The 21,418-nt window shown below is 44.2% G+C and overlaps 2 protein-coding genes and 1 long non-coding RNA gene across 3 annotated transcripts in view; 2 read left to right on the forward strand and 1 right to left on the reverse strand.

Annotated features, from left to right (window-relative positions):
* EXT1 (exostosin glycosyltransferase 1) overlaps positions 1–21,418 on the forward strand; it is a 192,844-nt gene that overhangs the window by 121,876 nt on the left and 49,550 nt on the right. The gene's annotated exons all lie outside the window — the stretch shown is intronic.
* LOC140132476 (uncharacterized) lies at positions 1,865–20,898 on the reverse strand. The gene is made up of 3 exons (XR_011855661.1): positions 20,760–20,898; positions 17,103–17,187; positions 1,865–2,505 (listed from the first exon to the last, which is right to left on the reverse strand). It is a non-coding gene; the product is annotated as an uncharacterized lncRNA (long non-coding RNA).
* LOC140133900 (uncharacterized) lies at positions 11,992–16,481 on the forward strand. The gene is made up of 5 exons (XM_072154589.1): positions 11,992–12,157; positions 12,243–12,946; positions 13,479–13,562; positions 13,877–15,739; positions 15,818–16,481. Exons 1-5 carry the CDS (start codon positions 11,992–11,994, stop codon positions 16,112–16,114), a joined length of 3,114 nt encoding a protein of 1,037 aa, XP_072010690.1. The 3' UTR covers positions 16,115–16,481.

Below are 21,418 nucleotides of genomic sequence, written 5' to 3' on the forward strand. Positions count from 1 at the left end.
TTACAGACACATTATAGCTGATCATTGCAGCCGGGGACTATAGTAACATCCAGAGACTTCACCAGAGGTCACAGTATCCGTCTGTAAGAGGGGTCCGTCTGTAAGTCGGGTCTCCTTAAGTAGGGGACCCCCTGTATTATATTTAACCATAATACTTGGACTCGCTTCCCTTTTTACAATGTTGGTCTAGCTGTGGGGCCAAATATTTACCGCCATATACTATATTGTATATAGTTTATTTTTCCTGTCAGAATCCATGTTGATCATGATATGTTTTATCAAACATGGCAGGTCACACACTCAAAAGGCAGGCTTAGTTTGTATTGTGTACCTCAGTTTGCCTTCCATATAAAACTACTTTTCTGTGAGATTCCAGCTAAATCCAACTTAAATTAGTGGCATAATGATCCTCCATGCGCCCTCGATTAAGCATTGTGTAGCAAAACTTTATTTTCAGTGTGTATGAGGCCTAATGTGTTGTCATAGCCACAAATATATAATGGAGTTCCTAAGTAGTAGTAGTTCAGTATCTTTAGCCATTGTGTTGTGGAATTTTATTTTCCCTATGTCTGAGGCCTAGTGTGTTGCTATAGGAACTCCATGATATCTTTGAGGCCTAAGTAGTAGTAGTCCAGTATCTTTAGCCATTGTGTGGTGAAATTTTATTTTCTGTGTGTATGAGGCCTAATGTGTTGTCATAGGAACTCCATGATATCTTTGAGGCCTAAGTAGTAGTAATCCAGTATCTTTTTAGCTACTTTTCAGTTTTTAGTCCTTGACAGTCGCTTACTAATTCCCAGTATATGGACTGGTGTCTACAGGTCTGATGCTTGTTTATTTACATCGAAAATGGGTCTGTGATCTTTAGTAGCTGCTGAGAAATCAATTATGGAGTAGTTATTCTGTTGATCTTATTGAATCCGCCTCAGTTTAAATAGGCTGATAACAGAGAACAATGGTTTGCATTACTGTTCAGCAGATGGAGATTTTAAGGTATTTCCAGCTCTGTCTAGTATCTACAAATTTCTGTCAAATTTCTCTAGTTATGAGTGCTTTGCATACCTCGTCATTCAGGGGTCTGGAAAAGCTGGGTGAGGAAAAATGATTGTGAACATCCAGCTTTTCCAGAAAGACAGACCAATCTTTTTCTTACGTGACAGTAGGACTTCTTCAGGATTTATATTTACTGGAGATTTTTTTCATCAAATTGTTTGGTGCTCGGCGCGGTAGTTTATAACACCGTACCATTCATCTGTGTTTACTCTGCAGAGGTGGCTGTACATCTTGTCACATGCTCCAAGCATTAATATCTGACTCAACAAACTAGAAAATTTGCAGATTTCCCTGTTGAATATTACACTTCCTAAATTATGTCTGTATTGCTGCGCCGGTGTCTTGTAAACCAGTATTTTTAATCTTCCAGATGCTGCAAAATCTCTGCCTGGAATTAAAGAATCAAAAAAATAAAAATGGGGAAATTGCTTTTTCGGACTTGCCTTGTATTAGCTCCACGGCTGATACTCGTGCATCTTTGAGACTATATAGATCTATGGCCCAAGTTTTTCCCTACTCTTTTAGGGTACGGATTGGAATCAAGACCTTCGTGACCCCCACCTATATTTAAAATTGGCGGTAAAAAAATCAGAGTAAAAATGTTGAATTCTTGTAAATTTTCGAAGATATTTTACTTTTCGTTGTGCATATTACTTACATGGTACTATCATTGGACCAGGAGGCATTTGGGAACTGAAAAATATAATTTGATTGCCCGATTGCAATACTGTAATGTTGTCCCCTGCACATTATTTGGGGTTTTGCCATACATTTAGCTTTTCTTGACCACAAAATCCATCAGTCCATCAAGTCCAAACTATACATTATATTGCGTTGATCCAGAAGAAAGCAAAAACCCTGCAAAGCTGATGCCAATTGGCCCAAAGCAGGCAAAAATTCCTTCCCGATGCCTACTATGGCGGTCAGGATAACTCCCTGGATCAACGGAAACTACTAACAAAATGTTTTATTCCCACACAATGCGATATTATTGCTCTCCAGAGAGGCATCAACTCCGTTTTCCACGTATCCATGTGCAGGATATAGATCCGAAATGTTAATTCGGAGCAGGACCATTCCTGCTTGGATCTTGCTACCAAAGTACAGGTGAACGTGAAAAAATATAGACGGAGCACAACTGGCTTATGGAACTATGTTTGAGGATCCGTAAAAATATGGTCATTTGGTACGTATGCCAATATCCTGCTGTTCGTCTAACCTTTTTTTTCCTATGATACTATGGCATCGGTGTGACATCTTTCGGAACTTTGTGCCGTCCTGCGGCTCATACTTGCGTCAACCTGTCCTTTTACAATCGTGGCTTCACAGGGTCTGCAGCTTGGTGATGACCCAAGGTTTGAGGGAAGCTCATGGAATATCTCATGTTCCATGCCTTCCAGATGTGCAGGTCTCTTCTTGCTTGTATACATCAATTGGCAGAGTCTGGAGTTACTGCGGGAAACAGAGTGCCACTTTAGATTTATTTGAAAATCAATAGCAATTAGTACAGTCAACACTTCAGCCCTTGTTTGGTTACATGTCTGATGATGGCATCAGAGGTTGTATAGACGTGTATAGCTTTACATGTACAATGCCTTCCAGCTATGGATATCATATAGGTCAGTCCACCCCCCTCCCAAAAAAAAAAAAAAAAATTCCATCACCACAACCACTCCACCTGCTTTCTCGTATTGCGATACGACCGATAAATTTAACGTTTTTGTATCAGAGTCTGTTTTTGAAAAAGCCAGCTCTGAGCATCTGGAGCGCTGTGAATAAATTTTAGTAACTTTTATTACTCTTGGCTTTGGGACGGGAAAGTCTTGGCTATTGTAAATGCCAGGTTATGGAGTTGGATCAGCTTTCTAGGTTGTAAATCCCATCTCTAATCAGTGTCTCCATTTTATAAATTGAGGTGGACAAGGAAAACATGAATGAAGTTGTTTGTAATATTTCTCTCGTTGAAGGGGGATGCTTACTTAAGTCTGTCTTAAGGAGGAGCGATAGCGAAGGTTTGTTCTGGGGTAGAGGAGTATTTGACCGTTCTATGAGTATAAGACGTGGGGTTCCCATGTACCCCCTCACGGAATATATCAGTTGTTGCGGAATCAAAATGGGATTGTTTGCAACAGTTCTCTTCAGCAATTCCAAAACGGTGAATACAGTGGCAGAGTGCCCGCACATCCTTTACTCCACTTAGTGGGGGTACAATGGGATATTTTGGTTATTTCTCCTATAATTTTTATTAATCGACAAGAGGCAGTTAACGGTTGGGGATGTGTCCTTACACAGTCCAGCACTGACCGCTCTGATCGGTCAGTTTTAGGCTTCCTTATATCCGGCCCATGTGTCATCAGCATTTATGGTATAATAATATAATTCTTTATATTATTATAGCACACACAGATTACGCAGCGCTGCACAAAGCATGACAAATTGGTTCCTGTCCCCATGGGGCTCACAATCTAAACAACCTAACAGTATGTTTTGGAGTGTGGGAGGAAACCCATGCAAACACGGAGAGAACATACAAACTATTTGCAGATGTTGACCTGGGTCGGATTTGAACACAGGACCCCAGCGCTGCAAGGCAGAAGTGCTACTCACTCAGCCACCGTGCCGCCCGTTAGAGGTACACCAACTTTCTCATGACCATAGAAAGAAACTGCCCGAGCCACAGACTTGGGATAGGAGTAGCACCTGCTCTATAATTTGCATCTGCCCGGCATAGTTGCCCGATTACTGTGGCCCTGATGCAATACCGAACACTGCCTGTGTGTCTGAAAAGAAAGCAGCCATATTTTTGCACATCTGAACATGTCGGCCAACTTTGCTTTTAAAGACTGACCGGAAGCTGCCTCTCCAGGCCTCAGATGCTGGTCCTTTAGGCTGTATTTCTTGGCCCCCTCCCAGCCTATCCACTATCAGTAGTGAGCTAAAACATACATAAGATTATTCAGTATTTTCTATGTCCGGCCACCTCTTTTATGCCGCAACATCTGGAAGACCATGCGTCCCCTCGGCCTCTTTAACCTTGTTTGAGTGGCGACGCGGCAGGGCGCTGCCGATGCACAAGTGCTAAACCCTTTTTTTCATGTCTAAAAGCAAATGTGCGCTTGTTCATTCCTCACTGTAATAATAATGCCATGTTCACTTAGCCTTCCTCCTGGGACCTTGAAAACCTCAGTCTTGTGTAGCACTGATCTCTTGCTGCCATATGGCTCTATCTGTTTATCTAACCCTGCGGTTTAGAAACTGAGGATTTGACTGTTAATGGAGACTCGTTGCTTCTATCTAAATTTACCACTCTCCCTCTCGGAAGGATTTAACCTTAGCAGCAGTGAAGTCATTTGGCAGATTAGGATCCTGAAGGAGAAAACAGTTTTCGGGATGCTTGTGATGTTGGTTCGGCTCGTTATTTTCTCCCGGGGAGGGGGGTTTGAGGGAGGCAGGGGAGTCATTTTTCCGTAATAAATGGTAGCGCCGTTGTGTCAAGCTGTTGGGTGAGAGTGTGTCCAGCATCATCGGTGTTCAGTCACTCCATGGCAGATACAGAAGCACAACATTGAGAAGGTTTAACATGTTTCAGTCTGGAAAATAAATCGTATTACGCCTGGTATTGTTTTTTCAGTTTCACATTTGATAAATTTGTGACTTAAAATCACAGCACAGATATCACATATAAAATGGACACGTCACAAATTTCTGAGGCTTCGCACATCCATGTGTTTGACGGACCCTTCGCCTCGCCATATTAAGCCGAGCGGCTGTGTGCTCTCACTGCACCGTGATCGGGTGTATAGACCTCTATTAAGTTCATGTGGATGAGGCCTTAACCTGATTATAAGGGTCTTAACTGCATGTAAAATTCTGATAGCAAATTGGATATGATTTGGGAAATCTTCGTATGGATCCCACATCAACTCAAAATACTCTTGCATCGAATCCTTGCTTCGAGGTGTGATTGCTCACTAGATGTCACTCCCAACTGAACAATGGGAATTGCGAGAATGGACACCCTTCAAGTGCTACCAGTACTCCATACGAGATTGAGGACCCAAAAGTGTCAGAATGGCAAACCAGAGTACAATAGGATCCTCCAGTCGACCCAGGCTCTAACCCAATACAGTAACCCAAGTTGTCCAACCCGAGACAACCAACTTTGAAGGCCACTAGGGTCTATTCCCTAGAGGTTGACGGAGGGTGGTCCTCGAGAAGTATTTGATCTGGTAGGAACTAGGAATCCCAATCCGACACTGGGTCACAGAAGTTGTGTAGAAGTGAATGACGGGAGATTCCTTCATATATGGGGCACTTTTTTGTCCCCCCTGGATATTCAGTAGTTCAATCTCTCTTCAGTAACAGAGGATAAGGGAAAGGCACACAAATTTGTGAAACGCAGCCCATATGGTTCCCGCAATACTTGGACAGAACACTGCTTCTGAAATGGGAGTCCAAGCATCATAGTTTAAACATAATGCAATGCAAGGAGTCCCTACTGTACATAAGAACAGCTCTATACTATAACTATACTGAAATCCTTATTATAGTGCGTTGGTCCCATGAGAAGGTGGAAACTCCTTGCATCATGTATAATCCTGATGCATGGACTCCCATCCTTTAAACCCACAAATTTTCTCTCATAATGTCTCTGTTCACATGTGGGCTCTTTCCCGAATCTGCGTAACTGTGTATTGTAAACCAATGGGGTGTGGGACGCCGGAACGTTTATTGTCTGGAATGAGTCACACAAGTCGCGTCAGTTTACGATTTTCCACTTGACCTTGGCATATGTTGGTGCTATATATAATTTTGTCCCTCCATGTAAATTCGTCGTTTACACCGTAGGCTTTGTGCGCGCTGTAATTCGCCGGGGCATAGCGACTAGCAGAATTTAAATACTTTCAATCAAGGGAGATGATTATAATCAAGCCCACTTTGTCTCCGCTCCTCCGACTGTTTTCTTCTCAAGGGCATTTAAAACAAAGGAGTGCAAGCTTTTTAGTTTTGTAAGCAGCATTTTTATTATCCTATTAGTCAATTATGGGCTTTTTAGATGCCGGAATAAGTGACAGTGCAGCAAATTACTGCAATTTGCTTGGTGTCTACCCCCCCAGCCCTGAACCTTGTAGTATAAGGCGGCTGCATTCTAACACATGTCTGAACATTCCAAGTAGTAATCAGAATATTTAGGAATCCCCCCTACTGCTTTGGCTGGGCACTCCTCTCCGTCTGTGCCGATTTTCCTCTCGTCACAGATGTGCTTCCCCCTGACTGTACAATTATACATAACACCGGTCTGTCTGGCTCATATTCTAAAGAATATATTAGGTAATTGCTTAAGTAGCAATCAAAAAAATTTCCAAAAGCAACGCCACACCTGTGAATAGGTTCTGCGTCTAGAATTTCTTCTCCATATTATGAATGGGGATTGTAATACTACTCACAACCTGATACTCAAGCAGTTGACTTCGTATAGGGTGATGTCCCTCCCACCCAGAGGTTCTCTTTCGGCATCTGTCTCTTCCTCCAACGTCTCGGCTTTGTTTAGTATTCTGATCATATGTAATTGTACCAGATCAGCAGACGGCAAAAAAATGCAAGAATGATTTTCAGTGATTCTCAGCAGACTCTGCTCTTGTTGACTGGCAGCCGGATCTCCTTCAGTCGAGTTTCAATGATTTTTCCGAAATGTGTCGCCTTCTATTGTCTGATCACTAATTTACCTTGTGGTGCGTTACCGAATGTGATAAATTGGTGAAATAGCTGCACTCTTGCCCTTTGTAGAGCCCTAAAGTGTACATGGCCCATCTGAGATGCCCTGACCTCCCTCATCTTTTTTTTTTTTTCCCCTCTGTCTCCTCTTTGAACCCCATCTTAAATAGGTTTCTATTCTTGTAGAACTAATGCCCATTTTGGTACTTATTGACACCCTTATCCTTTTACCCCATAGTGGACACAGTCATCCTCTATTACTTCCAGTGGACATGGTCAACCTTTGTACCCCATCTATTTTTCCTTCTTTCATTCACCATTGCCCTTTGTGGACATATTCATCCATTTTCTTACCGCCAGTGGATCCGCCAAGATCCTCTTACCCCCGGTGGACACACTCATCCATTTTTGTAATCCCTGGTGGACACGCTCATCCCCTCTCTTTACCACCGGTGGATGCACTCTTCCCAGCTCATACTCACCCCCCGCGAAACATCCCCCCCCAATCCCCCTCCCCGCCCCAGTGGGCACGCTCATCCCCTCTCCTACACCCCGACCCCTCCCCCAGTGGGCGCACTCATCCCCCCTTTCCCCTCACAGTTGACGTACTCATCCCCCCCACTTTTATCCTCCTCTTCTCCATCCCCTCTTGTGGCTCACAGTCAGGTCTGTTGCTGCAGGTTTACCTTTGGCTACTAACCATTGAATCCAGCAGGTAGGCCGCAGCATAAAGCACTCCACATCTGGCAGCAGTCTGCCCTGTGCGTCCCTCTATCTCTCACGTCTTCCATGGCTCCTATCCTGTTACTGCAGATATGTCGCCTCTATTTGAGGCCCCTCTTCTATAGTTACAATTCACCCGGATCATTCTCTTCAGGCCACGTATCACACAGTGTCACATATACATATTCCTATAATAGGAGACCCTTCCAGTCTATTATACACAGATTTACAGAGGAGAAGTCTCTTTATTTTGTTGTGCCCGAAAAAAAAGACCTGTAATATGGAGATACGGACGGAGCAGAGTTTTTAATGTTTCCGCCGCTTAATGTGCCTAAAATGGTTTTTCGCCACATACATTTAAATCCTCGAGAAGAGGCTTTTTCTTCCTCCCCTTGTGCGATTATTCTGCTTTGTGTCCGTTTATTGGCGCCTAATCTCTTTAGTTCAGGCATTGTGAACTCAGGCCATTTTCTAAAGCGCGGCTCTCCGCTTGTATTATATTCAGTTTTACCGCAAATGTTTGTCGCTGGTGCCGCGATAATCTAATTTCCAATGGTCCGTACACATCCTCATTCCCAGGTATTGAAGTTTCTGTGAAGTCTTTGTAAACGTAATGAGCTCTCGATTGTCCATCTCGCCTCCTTATTATCTCATTATGGATTTGGCCATCACAATGCCTTATGGACATGAGAGGCTGAGACGCTACTGAGGCGTAAGGTCGGGACAAACCGCTCCTGGAGACACAATGGAAGAGTAACCGTTTCCGAAGCTCTATCAAGTTTCTGTCAACCACTCCTTGTTGTTGTACAAATATATAATATATATGCAATGGAGGTAGCCATCTTTGTCGTGGTACTTGAGTGAGCCCAAAGGGCCTATACTTCTGATCTTGACACACAAAAAATGGGGGTGGTTAGTCATCAATTTTGCTTTAGAGTTCTTTGAATTTACTATTATGTTATGTCTTTGACCTATATCTATACAGTATTGTATTGTATATACCTCACATTTAGTCTTTAGGCCGAATTCTCGGCAGTGTATAATTACAAAATGTAATAATGGGCCTAATTTCGGGCTTGACCACTTTCAGCAGTGGGTTATCACAGTTACTAGAGAGGTTGTGATTATTTTGTTATATTATTATTACCGTCTATACTCGAGTATAAGCCGACCCAAGTATAAGCCGAGGCCCCTAACTTTACCACAAAAACCTGGGAAAACCTAATGACTAGAGTATAAGCCGAGGGTGGGAAATGCATTGGTCACAGCCTCCCCAGTATATAGCCTGCCGGACCCTGCTCCATAGTATATAGCCAGCACCTGCCCCAGTATATAGCCAGCAGCGCAGGAGGCCGGAAAGGTCAGTTTTGATTTATATTTTTTTTAACTCGAGTATAAGCCGAGTTTGGGGTTGCAGCACATTTTCTTGTGCTGAAAAAACTAGGCTTATACTCGAATATATATATATATATATGGTATTTTTTCCCCTGTTCCTTAGTTAACCAATCTACTCTCTTCCCCCTTTAAAGGTGGCTGTTTGCTTTAGTCACAAAAATTCTTTCCCACAGTAACTTAAATTAGGGTAACTTATGTAACATGGGTGGGAATTTTTACACCAGCTGTGAAGATTTTTTCCGTCTGGAGGACTTGACGTGCCCCATGTTACATAAACCCAACCACTGCTTTTAATGATTTTGTGTAATACTACTTTCCTCCTGCGGAGGCACTGCAGGGTATTGCATAATGCAGCGCCGTGAAAACTGTTTTAAATCTGCTTCAATCATTTACTTTTTTATGTGTTTTTTTTTTCCCCTCCCGATTCCTCCTGAAATAAATCTTCTAAATATAAACCGTAATAATTTTTTAAGTTTTTCTAAACCGTAAAATAAAATCTCCAGCCGTGTCATTAATCCACCTCTTTAGTGTTTTATTCCCCTTAAGATAGAATTAATATAGCTCTCAATTTCTCAGGTATTTTTCTTCCCTCTTGATTAACTTGTTTACTTCCAGCGAGATTCATCGCCGGCAACTGCTTTAAATAATTTCTGGTTGCAATAAAGCGTGGAAGGATTGTCAAAAGATCTGAAGAACAGAAGTTTTGTAGTTTTGCAGCATATGGCGCCTTCTCCACATACAGCCTTTTCTGCAGTCTATATATCAGCGCGTACGTGCCGGATTTAATTCTGCGCAACAAAACTAGAATTTTTTATAAACTTCATCAAAACTAATTTGACGACAATCTGTAGGACTCCCGCGCTTCTCTCCCCGGGTGTAATCTGTTGTTTTTGAGCTTCGGATTTAAAAATAATGGAAAAAAAAAATTACTGGACAGAAATTATTGTGCGTTTTCTCTTCTGACAGTCTCAATATGTTTTGTCAACCTCACACAGACGTAATGGCGGGCATTTTCTGCATTACTGTTCTCCAGGACTTAAAGGGATCCTACCACCACAAATTTACCTATAAAGGTAGATTGGGTGGTAGGTGGATCAATGGGACGTGAGGATAGCCCTTTTAAGGGCTAATCCTCACTTCCCCGCACTTTTTTGGTAACTTTTATTAGACTTGTATGCAAATTTTCTTATGCGGCTACTGGGGCGTGGAGTAGTCGCATCTGAGGTTACACGAGGCGGCTACTCCACGCCCCAGTAGCCACTTTACCCCTCCTACTCACCATCTTCTCGTAGCTGCGCGCCCTCGTCCGGCGATCCTGCCGCATGCGCAGAACAGCAGGCCCGCGCCTGCGCAGTCACTGCTCCGAAGCCGGGGCTGCACAGGGGCGGGCCTGCTGTTCTGTGCATGCCGGACGTAGCTGCGCACCGAAGATGGTGAGTAGGAGGGGAAAAGAGGCTACTGGTGCGTGGAGTAGCCGCGCCGTGTAACCTCAGATGCGGCTACTCCACGCCCCAGTAGCCGCATAAGAAAATTTGCAGACAAGTCTGATAAAAGTTACCAAAAAAGTGCGGGGATGTTAGGATTAGCCCTTAAAAGGGCTATCCTCACGTCCTATTGATTCACCTACCACCCGATCTACCTTTTATAGGTAGATTTGTGGTGGTAGGTTCCCTTTAAGCTTTTTGCTTCTACCGCTACACACAGGCTTTATGCACAAATGTGACTCTACTACTCATCGTAGTCAGAAGGGGAGGGGTCCTGTTGTACTATATGATAACTTTGTATACTATGACAACATAAAGCTAAGCACTGGACTCCTCAATATGACTGTTGAGACCAGTGATTAACTGTTCACCTCCGCCCAGATCCACCAAGGACTTCCCGGTCCGGTGATGAAAATTTTAGTGCCAGCCCTTGTATTAAATGCAATTTAGGGTTTGTGGCAGTGTTCATGTCTCTTGCAGGTCACTTATACCATTGTCTTTGTTTGATAATCCAGAACATGTCGCAGTCTGGTATTGTCCTGTCGAATCTAATGATATATTCAGAGAAATATGTGAAAATGACAATCCTAGCATTCCTTATTCCACTTTTCCATTGAGGCAGAGCATATAGGAGGGGTGTTGGCGTTCCGCTCACGTTAGCAGTTGCATTCCTCTATTATTGGCTCCCCATCTAACACCAGGGATAGCATTATGTAATCCTAGGAGAGTGGGAAAGTAACCTGGAAACCAGTCAGTGAGAATGTAATCTTGGTTAATGAATGACCGGAGTGTATACCGTATTTCCGCTTCGTCCCCCATGACGGCCCAACCTGGAGGATGCCCCTTGACCTCTGCAGGGACAGGAAGAAGAGAGGTTAAATGCTCCCCCCCTTGCATCCTCCCGCCAGTGTTCTTCCTGTCCCTGCCGAGGCAGGACAAGAGAGGTGCCCTCTCTCCTCCAGGGGGGGGGGGGACGAAGTAAACTTACGGGTAGTCCTGGCTGGCTAAATCCCGGCGGGCTGGGGCGTTCGGTCGGCCTTGTGTCCTCCCTTTCGCCGCCCTTCCAGTCCGTTCGTCCTGGCCGCCGCTCCGCGATCCGTGTGTGAGCGCGCGGCGGCCGAAAAAACTACAATTCCCGGCGTCCTCGAGGTCCGATGACGACTTCCGGTCGCGACCGGAAGTGGCGGCTCACAGGACCGCAATGCATCCCTGGGAACGGGAGCACGGCGCAGGCGAAGTCTACAGGGGGATGGGCTCCCCATTAAGGTATTTAAGGTCACCTGGAGCAGGTAGTCACGCTGATCTCAGGTCTAAGATCTGTGTGTGACGCTGCGGTGCTGGTTTCCTGTGCTGTGTATTTCTGAATTTTCCTGTGCGCTTCCACGGCTTTTATGATGGCTGACGAGGCAGACCCTACCTTCCTGCATCCTCCGGTTTCTGTAAGTGGGATTTTGTGCAGGTTTGGGTTTTTTACTGTGTGTAAAATAGTGGGTCATTTATTATCCTCCGCTTGCCCTTTCAGGAGAAAGACCAAGGGTCTAAAACGAAAGGCAAGGAGGATAAAGGGGATAAGACGAGCAGGTCTGAAAAACCCGAGAAAAGCCGGCTTAGAAAGTGCAACATGTGTGCCCACTCTATGTCCGACTCATACAAAAAGCCGATTTGCAAGTCTTGCATCGACAATTTTATGAGAGAGGAAAAGACATCCTTCTTAGACGAATTAAAGGGGTTTATCGAGGAGAAAATAAGTTCTTCAGTGGCCGCTGCTACGTCCAGGCCTCCACCGTGTAAAAAAACCTAGAGTGGAGCCGGATTCTTCTATATCTGAGGGGGGGGATGATTCTGAAGCTCCCTCATGCTCATACGTAGAAGATGATGATCCTACGGACTCACAAAAAACAGAAGATTCACGTCATCTGTTTCAGTTCGAGGAACTCGATGGTCTCTTAAAAGCAATTAGACAGACCTTGGAAATCGAGGGGATTCTTCCCCCTAGATCTAAGGAGGAGGAACTATTTGGGGGATTGAAGGCAAAACGCCAGAGGGTGTTTCCCCTGAATGACACGTTAAAGGAGCTGGTTTCTGAGGAGTGGCAAGAGCCAGAAAAAAGGGTTATCGTGTCCAAAAACTTTAAAAAGAGACTTGTTTTTGAGCCCGAGGAGTCTAAAGTATGGGACACTTGTCCAAAGATGGATGTGCAAGTTACCAAAATAGTAAAGAAGACTGACCTTCCTTTTGAGGACGCGGCCCAATTAAAGGACCCTATGGACAGGAAGTCTGACTCCCTGTTGAGAAAGGCCTGGGAGACCTCCATGCTCAGTCTGAAAACTAACTTGGCTTCCACCTCAGTCGCAAGGAACTTGCTGTACTGGCTGAATGAGTTGGAATCCCACATCAAGGAAGGGACTCCGAGATCAACAATCTTGGAGAACTTTCCTTTGCTGAAATCTGCAACAGCCTTCCTCGCAGATTCTGCTGCCGAGGGAATTCGTTTCGCTTCAAAGGAGGGAGCACTTACTAACTCTACCCGACGGGCGCTGTGGCTAAAACAGTGGAACGGGGACATCAGATCCAAGGCAAAACTGTGCAGTCTTCCCTTCTCAGGGGAGTTTGTGTTTGGCCCAGAGTTGGATGCTATACTTGAGAGAGCATCAGATAAGAAAAAGGGCTTTCCTGAGAGATCGATACCCAAGAAGCAGCCCTTTCGAGACTTCAAAAGGGATTCCTACAAGGATAAAGGGAAAAGGGGACGCTGGAGCTACCCGAAAGGAGGTAAAGGGAGAGGGTTTCTGTTCTCCACCCCAACAGACCCTAATAGAAACAAAAAACAATGATGCCATAGTAGGGGGAAGGTTGCTGAGATTCAGAGGAGAATGGACAAAGGTCACTTCAAATCCCTGGGTCTTAGATATATTACTGCATGGTTACAACATCGAATTCCTCAGACTTCCCCCTACGAAATATATGCCACCTTCACCTTCCATGTCACTTACATCCCACAGTTTAATATGGCAAGAAGTAACTTCTCTTTTGTCTTCTGGAGTGATTATACCTGTTCCACAGGATCAAGAGAAATCTGGTTTTTACTCTTCTCTTTTTTTGGTAAAGAAACCGAACGGCACAAACCGACTAATCATCAACCTGAGAGGTCTCAACGAGTTTATCGTCTACCGGAAATTCAGGATGGAGTCGGTAAGATCAGCCACACACATTATTCACCAAGATGCATTAATGTGCACTATAGACTTAAAGGATGCATATTATCACATCCCTATACACCATTTCTCACAAAGGTTTTTAAGGTTTTCTGTCTTGTCTCCAGAGGGTGCTACTCTACACTTTCAATTCTGTGCACTCCCCTTTGGAATATCATCTGCACCAAGGACCTTTACAAAGGTGATGGCAGAGGTGGTGGCGTCTCTCAGACTACAGGACGTACTGATCGTCCCGTACCTAGACGACCTGCTCATTGTTGGCCAAGACAGGGGGAGCTTACTCTTCTCCAGAGATCTCACCCTAGAAACCTTAAAAAGACTGGGATGGATAGTAAACTACCAGAAGTCAGAACTTTCCCCAGCTACTGTGAGGAAATTCCTGGGTGTAAACCTGAACTCAGTTTACCAAATGTCGTTCCTTCCACAGGACAAGGGAGACCACATCAAGGATCTGATAACAAGGTTCAGGAGAAAATCAGTGATCTCTATCAGAGAAGCTATGAAGATTCTGGGCTCTCTAACAGCCTGCATCTCCTCGGTAGCCTGGTGTCAGGCCCATTCCAGAATACTCCAGGGATGGATCTTAAGATCCTGGAACAGAAAACAGGAGGATCTGGACAGGAAAATCCCAATCCCACCTGCCGTCAAGGAGGACCTGCTATGGTGGTTGGAAGACGGAAATCTGAGGAAAGGGATCTTCTGGTCAAACAGCCCTTACATCCCAATCCAGACAGACGCGAGCCAGAGGGGCTGGGGGGCAGTGATGCCTCAGCAAATTTCCCAGGGTACCTGGACAGAGGAGATTACAAGAAGGTCCTCAAATTTCCGAGAGTTGCAAGCAGTATGGGAAGCACTCAGCGCGAACACTCCTCTTCTTGCCCACCAACACCTCCTAATTCTATCAGACAATACAACTACGGTCTCCTACATAAAAAGACAAGGAGGAACCAGGTCTCCTCTCCTGAGTACCCTAGCTCGGAAAATATTTTTGTGGGCAGAACAACACACTCTGTCAATATCTGCCACTCATCTAAAAGGCACGGAGAATTCAAGGGCGGACTTTCTAAGCAGAAGAAAGATCCTACCAAACGAGTGGAGCCTCAAGGAGGAGATCTTCCAGCGGCTAACATCTTTGTGGGGTTATCCTCTAGTGGACTTGTTCGCAACAAGGGAGAATACCAAATGCCTGCATTATTTTTCTCTGGAAAAAGGGGAGAACAGGGAACGGCTGGACGCCTTCTCTCACTCCTGGGACATTCCGCTAGTCTACGCCTTCCCCCCAATTCCCCTGATCGCCAGGGTCCTGAGGAAAATATTTCAGGAAAATACCAGAGCCATCTTCATCTGCCCGAACTGGCCGAAGAAAAGCTGGTACCCACTCTTGAAGAAGATGTCACCAGAGAATCCAGTCATTCTTCCGCTATCAGAGGACCTACTACATCAGGGTCCAATCCATCATCCAAACCCAGGGAAATTACAGCTGTCTGCCTGGATCCTGAATCCAGCTTCTTAAGCTCTCAGGGACTCTCATCTGAAGTCATCAAGACCCTGAAGGCAAGTAGAAAACCAGTCACCTTTGCCATCTATCATAAGATATGGAAGAGGTTCTGTTCCTTCTATAAGGACAGTCCACCTTCCCAAGCTAACCTTAATATTTTGCAGGTGCTTGAATTTCTTCAAAAGGGTTTGGAGTTGGGTTTGTCTACCAGCACCCTGAAGGTCCAGGTGTCGGCGCTTAGTGCCTTCTTCGACCAGCCTCTCATCGAGCACAGGTGGGTCAAAAGATTTATTAAAGCTGCCTCTAGGTTAAAGCCTCAGACTGTTAAAAAATCATCAGCATGGGACTTAACTCTAGTTTTGAATGCCTTAATGAAGGAACCATTTGAACCTATTGATTCCTCCAGTGTTAAAAATCTGACACTTAAGACAGTTTTCCTGATAGCCATCACTTCTGCTAGAAGGTTAGGTGAACTTCAGGCTATATCGATTAGGGAACCCTACATGAAAATTCTAGATGATAGAATTGTGTTGATGTTGGATCCAAATTTTGTTCCCAAGGTGGTTTCCGACTTTCATAGGAATCAGGAGATTATCCTACCCTCCTTCTGTGAGAACCCTTCTTCGGCAAGAGAACGCGAATGGAGTTCTTTGGATGTAAGACGTTCTGTCCTAAAATACCTACAAATTACAGAGGCCTGGCGTATTGACTCTAACCTTTTCATCCAATTCCAGGGGAAAAATAAGGGGAGGAAGGCGTCGAAGGCGACTATTGCAAGATGGCTGAGACTGGCAATTGCCTCATGTTACGACCTACAGAAAAGCCCGATACCAGCAGGAATCCGAGCTCACTCGACCAGGGCTATGTCCACATCTTGGGCGGAAAGAAGAGGAGCGTCACTAGATCAGATTTGCAGAGCTGCAACGTGGTCTTCATCCACTACATTCTCCAAGCATTATAGGCTGGACTTGCACTTGTCAAAAGACCTATCTTTTGGACGCAAGGTGTTACAGGCTGTAATCCCTCCCTAAAAAAGCTTACTAATTTTGTAAGTCTCCAGGTTGGGCCGTCATGGGGGACGAAGCGGAAATTGTGAATTAGATTACTCACCGGTAATTCTATTTCCGTTAGTCCACCATGACGGCCTATATATTTTCCCTCCCAGCTGGATTTCTTCCTTTCTTTGTATTATTATTTCCAGATAATTTTCCTTTGTATGTGGAGCAAACATACTAAATAAACCTGGTTGTATCTTCCTCAGCATGGTTATTTTGTAATCACTGGCGGGAGGATGCAAGGGGGGGAGCATTTAACCTCTCTTCTTCCTGTCCCTGCAGAGGTCAAGGGGCATCCTCCAGGTTGGGCCGTCATGGTGGACTAACGGAAATAGAATTACCGGTGAGTAATCTAATTCACAATTTTTCGGACTATAGGGCACACAAAAAATTCTTTGATTTTCTCAGAAATCAAAGGTGCGCCTTATAGTCCAGTGCGCCTTATATATTAACCGTACTTACAGACAACAGCTGCCTTGTACTGTGCACAGGTCTGCCCCCTGCTCGTCATTCATCCTTATAATCAGGTGCGCCTTATAGTCCGGTGCGCCTTATATATGAACCGTACTTAGACAACAGCTGCCTTGAGCTGTGCACAGGTCTGCCACCTGCTGGTCATTCGTTCTTATAATCAGGTGCGCCTTATAGTCCAGTGCGCCTTATATATGAACCGTATATATACAGCTGCCTTGAACTGTGCACAGGTCTGCCACCTGCTGTTCATTCATGCTTATAATCTGGTGCGCCTTATACTCCAGTGCGCCTTATATATGAACCTATACGTTTTAGCAAGCATTTATTGATGGTACGCCTTATAGTGCGAGAAATACAGTACTTTACCGATTCTGCAAGATACTGACGGCTTGTCAGACGCTTACTTTTCTCTATATATAAATCTGAAGTTTTATTAAAACTAGTAGCATAAAATAATTTCACGTTTTAGCTAGGTCAGGATGTGATTTACCTCTTACAGCTTCACTATGCTCCCCCCTCTATTTGGTCTGTTGGTCTCTTCCATCATGGCGCTCAGTTACTTGATTTTCTCTGTGCTGTATAAACCAATGAAATAATGTAAGATAAAGTATATTACACAAATCTTTCTCAGATTGCGCTCTGTTTTATCAGCACATTTTATATGTTAGGTGAACTTCCACTCAAAATTTTCTCTCCTCGGAGGTGTATCGTGCCGACGTCCATTCAGCTGTGTTGCTAAGTAACCGGGAAACCTGACGCTAGCGCTATAAATCGCTGCGAGCGGACGCTCCGGATATATATATTTTTTAATTGTTTCTCGACACCTCGGGATATAGTTGATGGCTGGTCTTGTCACGGTTATCGATCTCACTTGATACCACAAAGCAGCCATTTTAATAGGACGGCCAGCTGCCTCGTCTGGATGGATTGTGATTGGAGAGATGTCATCTGTGTGTGACCAGAAACTGAAATATTCAGGGATTTTTTTATTTTTACCCTGAATATATTTACTTTATACATATATACATGTCATAGTGAAAAATATTCAGTTGGGTAACCTACAATATGATGATTTTTTTTTTTTCAAATTTTACATTTTTGTTTTATAAATAATGCCTAATAATACTAATTTTTTATTTATATAGCGCCTACAGATACCGCAGCGCTGCACAAAGCTGGACAGATCGGTCCCTGTCCCCAATGGGGCTCACAATCTAATCAATCTACCAGTATGTTTTGGAGTGTGGGAGGAAACCGGAGGACCCGGAGGAAACCCACACAAACACGGAGAGAACATACAAACTCTTTGCAGATGTTGACTTGGGTGGGACTTAAACCCAGGTCTTCAGCGCTGCAAGGCAGAAGTGCTACCCACCCAGCCACCGTGCTGCCCTAATATTTTATGCGCGTGATTCAAATTTTTTGCTATTATTTTTTTTTTTCCTTTAACTTTTTAGTTGTAGAATTTTAGTTTTGGTCAATTTAGCCCAGCTTCTCTAAGGGCAGGTGCACAATTCTGGGAAAAATCGGTCAGTTGCCATCTGTTTTTTAGAATATACGGCATTCGTGGGCAATAATGGATTCGTACCCATGGCCATTATTTTAGTGGACCATGTGACCTATTCATCAAAAAGTAGATCATGTCCCAGTCGGAGCCGTTTTTCACGGATCACTCACAGACTATAGTTTATTGGATTCCAGACTGAAGCAAATTGTGTAAAATAGAAGTTTTTCATGGGGGGGTTTTGGCCATATTCATGTCTAGGTAGCCTAACCCCTTATGAGACATTGGGAAACATTTACTTCCCCCTTCCCCGGAGTTAACTCCAATGCACATGTGCCGCGATTCACTAAGATCGTGCACCCAATATCCTGCATGTGTCACTTCCCCGCTCAGGTCCGCCGGGGTTCACCTTCCTCTTCCTGGTGCATGTAAGTGCTTGTCTTGCGACACAATTTGAATTGTCTCGGAAAATATGGCCGACACGTGGACAAACTTTTTCGAGTTTGTGAGGGGCCTAGGAGTATGGCGATTACTTACATAAATAATCCTAATCGCACCTCATACAAGCCCCTAATTAATTTTTTTTCCGCATCGGAGTTTCCTTTTAAGTCTGTTTCTTAAAAGAACGAAAACTCCAAAAACCGAGTTCTCCAATAAATGATCCTTGTTCTGTGATTTTCGAGCACGAGTTCCAGCGGCAGAGCAATTACACCATGGCTGCTAATATACATTTCTCTGCTCGTGGAAAGTTGTGTTGTGCGGCTGCTGGCGCTTCTCGGTGCCACAGAGTTCACAGAAGACATATACGTTTAGAAATTGGAATTGATGGCTGCGTTTTGCTTCCCCTTCAGTAACAATGTTAGTGTTGATTGTATCTGCTTTGCCTGGTCCTCGGCTTCCATCTTCATTACAAGCAAAGCTCTGTGATCCTGCGCAGCGGGAGAGAACGCTCCGAATACCCGCCATCCAAAATTAGTTTTGCAAACAGAGTTCTATCTACCTGCAGCCCTGGAGGAAAGGTGGGCGGGTGGGTTATGCTTTAAAGGGATTTATTTGTTTTTTTTTGTTATTTAAGGCGCCACCGCAGTCTGTAGCGGAGTTTGTCGTGTTTATTGCAGTAATCTGATGGAAAATCTCTACTTTGCTGGGAGATATGCCTCATGTTTTGCATTAAAAATATAAGGCATGCATGTCAAAGTAACAACTGCGGGGTATGACGGAAAGTGTGCATCAAATTCTACTGCAGGAAAATGCACCCATAAAGGGGAAAATAATTTGGCCTAAAATAATCAGACATTGGCAAGTGCTGGTGCTGCAGGTGAAGATTCTTGAGTAATACCATAAAACCTAGAGGAAAGGTATGTGACTGAGCAGAATAGAGTAGGATTTTGCCTGAGATGAGTCATGTTTAGAGGCTGCATGGCGAACGTCACCTGTGATGCCTCTACCTTCGGTTCTATAGTATCTAGAAACGTGGTGTAATGTTAACGATAAGAGTCTCCTCTTTTACGGCGCATCAGGCTTGTGATTTGTGGGCTACAGAACCGGAGATGCAGTTAAAAAGATCCAGTTCCCGCCTATTTCTTTAAAGGGAACCTGTCACCAGGAGAGCCATTTTTAGCACTCCCCCAGTCCCCACAGAGCATAGTACATACACTGCCAAAGAGTTTTTGTATTAAAAATATTGGTTTTACAGAAAAAAAGATATGTTATATTGTACCTTTCATTAGCATCTGCTGTGTGACTAGGCAGTTGCCAATTGGGAGGGGCTGGAAAGGAGCAGTTCCCCCCACCCTTGGGAAACAGCTCCTCCATGTGACCTTTTCAAATATATGAAAACACCCATCACTGGGCTTAGCGCCACCCCCTGCTCCTCTACAGCCAATCCCAAGTGAGGGGAGTTATTCATATATTTGAAAAGGTCACATGTTTCCCAAGGGTGGGGGGGAACTGCTCCTTTCCAGCCCCTCCCAATTGGCAACTGCCTAGTCACACAGCAGATGCTAATGAAAGGTACAATATAACATATCTTTTTTTCTGTAAAACCTATTTTTTATACAAAAACACTTTGGCAGTGTATGTACTATGCTCTGTGGGGACTGGGGGAGTGCCAAAAATGGGTCTCCTGGTGACAGGTTCCCTTTTAACTCCTCTGAATATGTAGCTCACAAAACCACAAGTTTTATGCGACCTAAAAGATTAAATTCTTCTCTTCATTATGACACCAGTACTGCTCCTATAGAACTAGAAAGGGATGGTGTCTGAATTGACACTTCACCTTCACCCGCTAAACTTGACTCGTCTCCGGTAAAATGTGACTCTTCTCTGCTCACATGAGTTTGGAAGAGGTACACATAAAAGAGGGAATTCTAGAAGGGGCATTTCATCCCCTACTTTAGGGTGAAGTAGTCTAGTGGATAAAACCTGATGACAGGTTCCCTTTATGGAGTGTCAAAGAATATGGTGTCTTTTTTACTTGGTTTTTACTTATTACTCCTTAAGGACAATTCCCCTGGGGACCTCTAAGTTAGTCATCCTGCCCCGTGTCATTCCTAGAAGCGAGCACGCTCTCTGTAATAATCTACAACCTCACAGATGCGGCCGGGGAATATACAGTAACCAGAAACTTGGCTCTTAAATTACCCGTGAAGGTTTGTAGAAATCCGTCATTTCCTGCCCTGTCATCGTCCCTCGCTGACTTCTATATGGAGATGCTGAAAGCGGCAGAAGTTGCTTTCGGAAAGTCTGATTTCTCCCTTTTCCTGACCACTGGGGCTTTTGTTGTCCTTGCTGTAAATAAAACCATTAATGACTTCATGTTGGTATGATGTCACTTATCCCATGTTATTCTCCATAGTAACCGGGACACATTCATTCCTGACATTGTGCCATGAGGACTCGTGAAACCTGCTATTACTGCTACTACTGGTTCTATTACCCCATCTAATCTCTGTTCCTCAGTATAATTTGTAAAGAGCTGCGCAATATGATGGTACTATATAAATAAAGATAATTGTTATTTATTATTACCGTATTTCATAATTTTTTTTTATTATAATTGAATTATTATTTTTTGTTGTTTATTTCATGTATTATTCCCTCTTCTTCCTTCCTCCCTCTTCCTCTTCCTTCCTCCCTCTTCCTCTTCCTTCCTCCCTCTTCTTCCTCCCTCTTCCTCTTCCTTCCTACCTCTTCTTCCTCCCTCTTCCTCTTCCTTCCTCCCTCCCTCTTCCTCTTCCTTCCTCCTTCCTCCCTCTTCCTTCCTCCCTCTTTCTCTTCCTTCCTCCCTCTTTCTCTTCCTT

Source organism: Engystomops pustulosus, chromosome 5 (assembly GCF_040894005.1).
Source record: "Engystomops pustulosus chromosome 5, aEngPut4.maternal, whole genome shotgun sequence".
NCBI classification, from domain to species: Eukaryota; Metazoa; Chordata; class Amphibia; order Anura; family Leptodactylidae; genus Engystomops; species Engystomops pustulosus.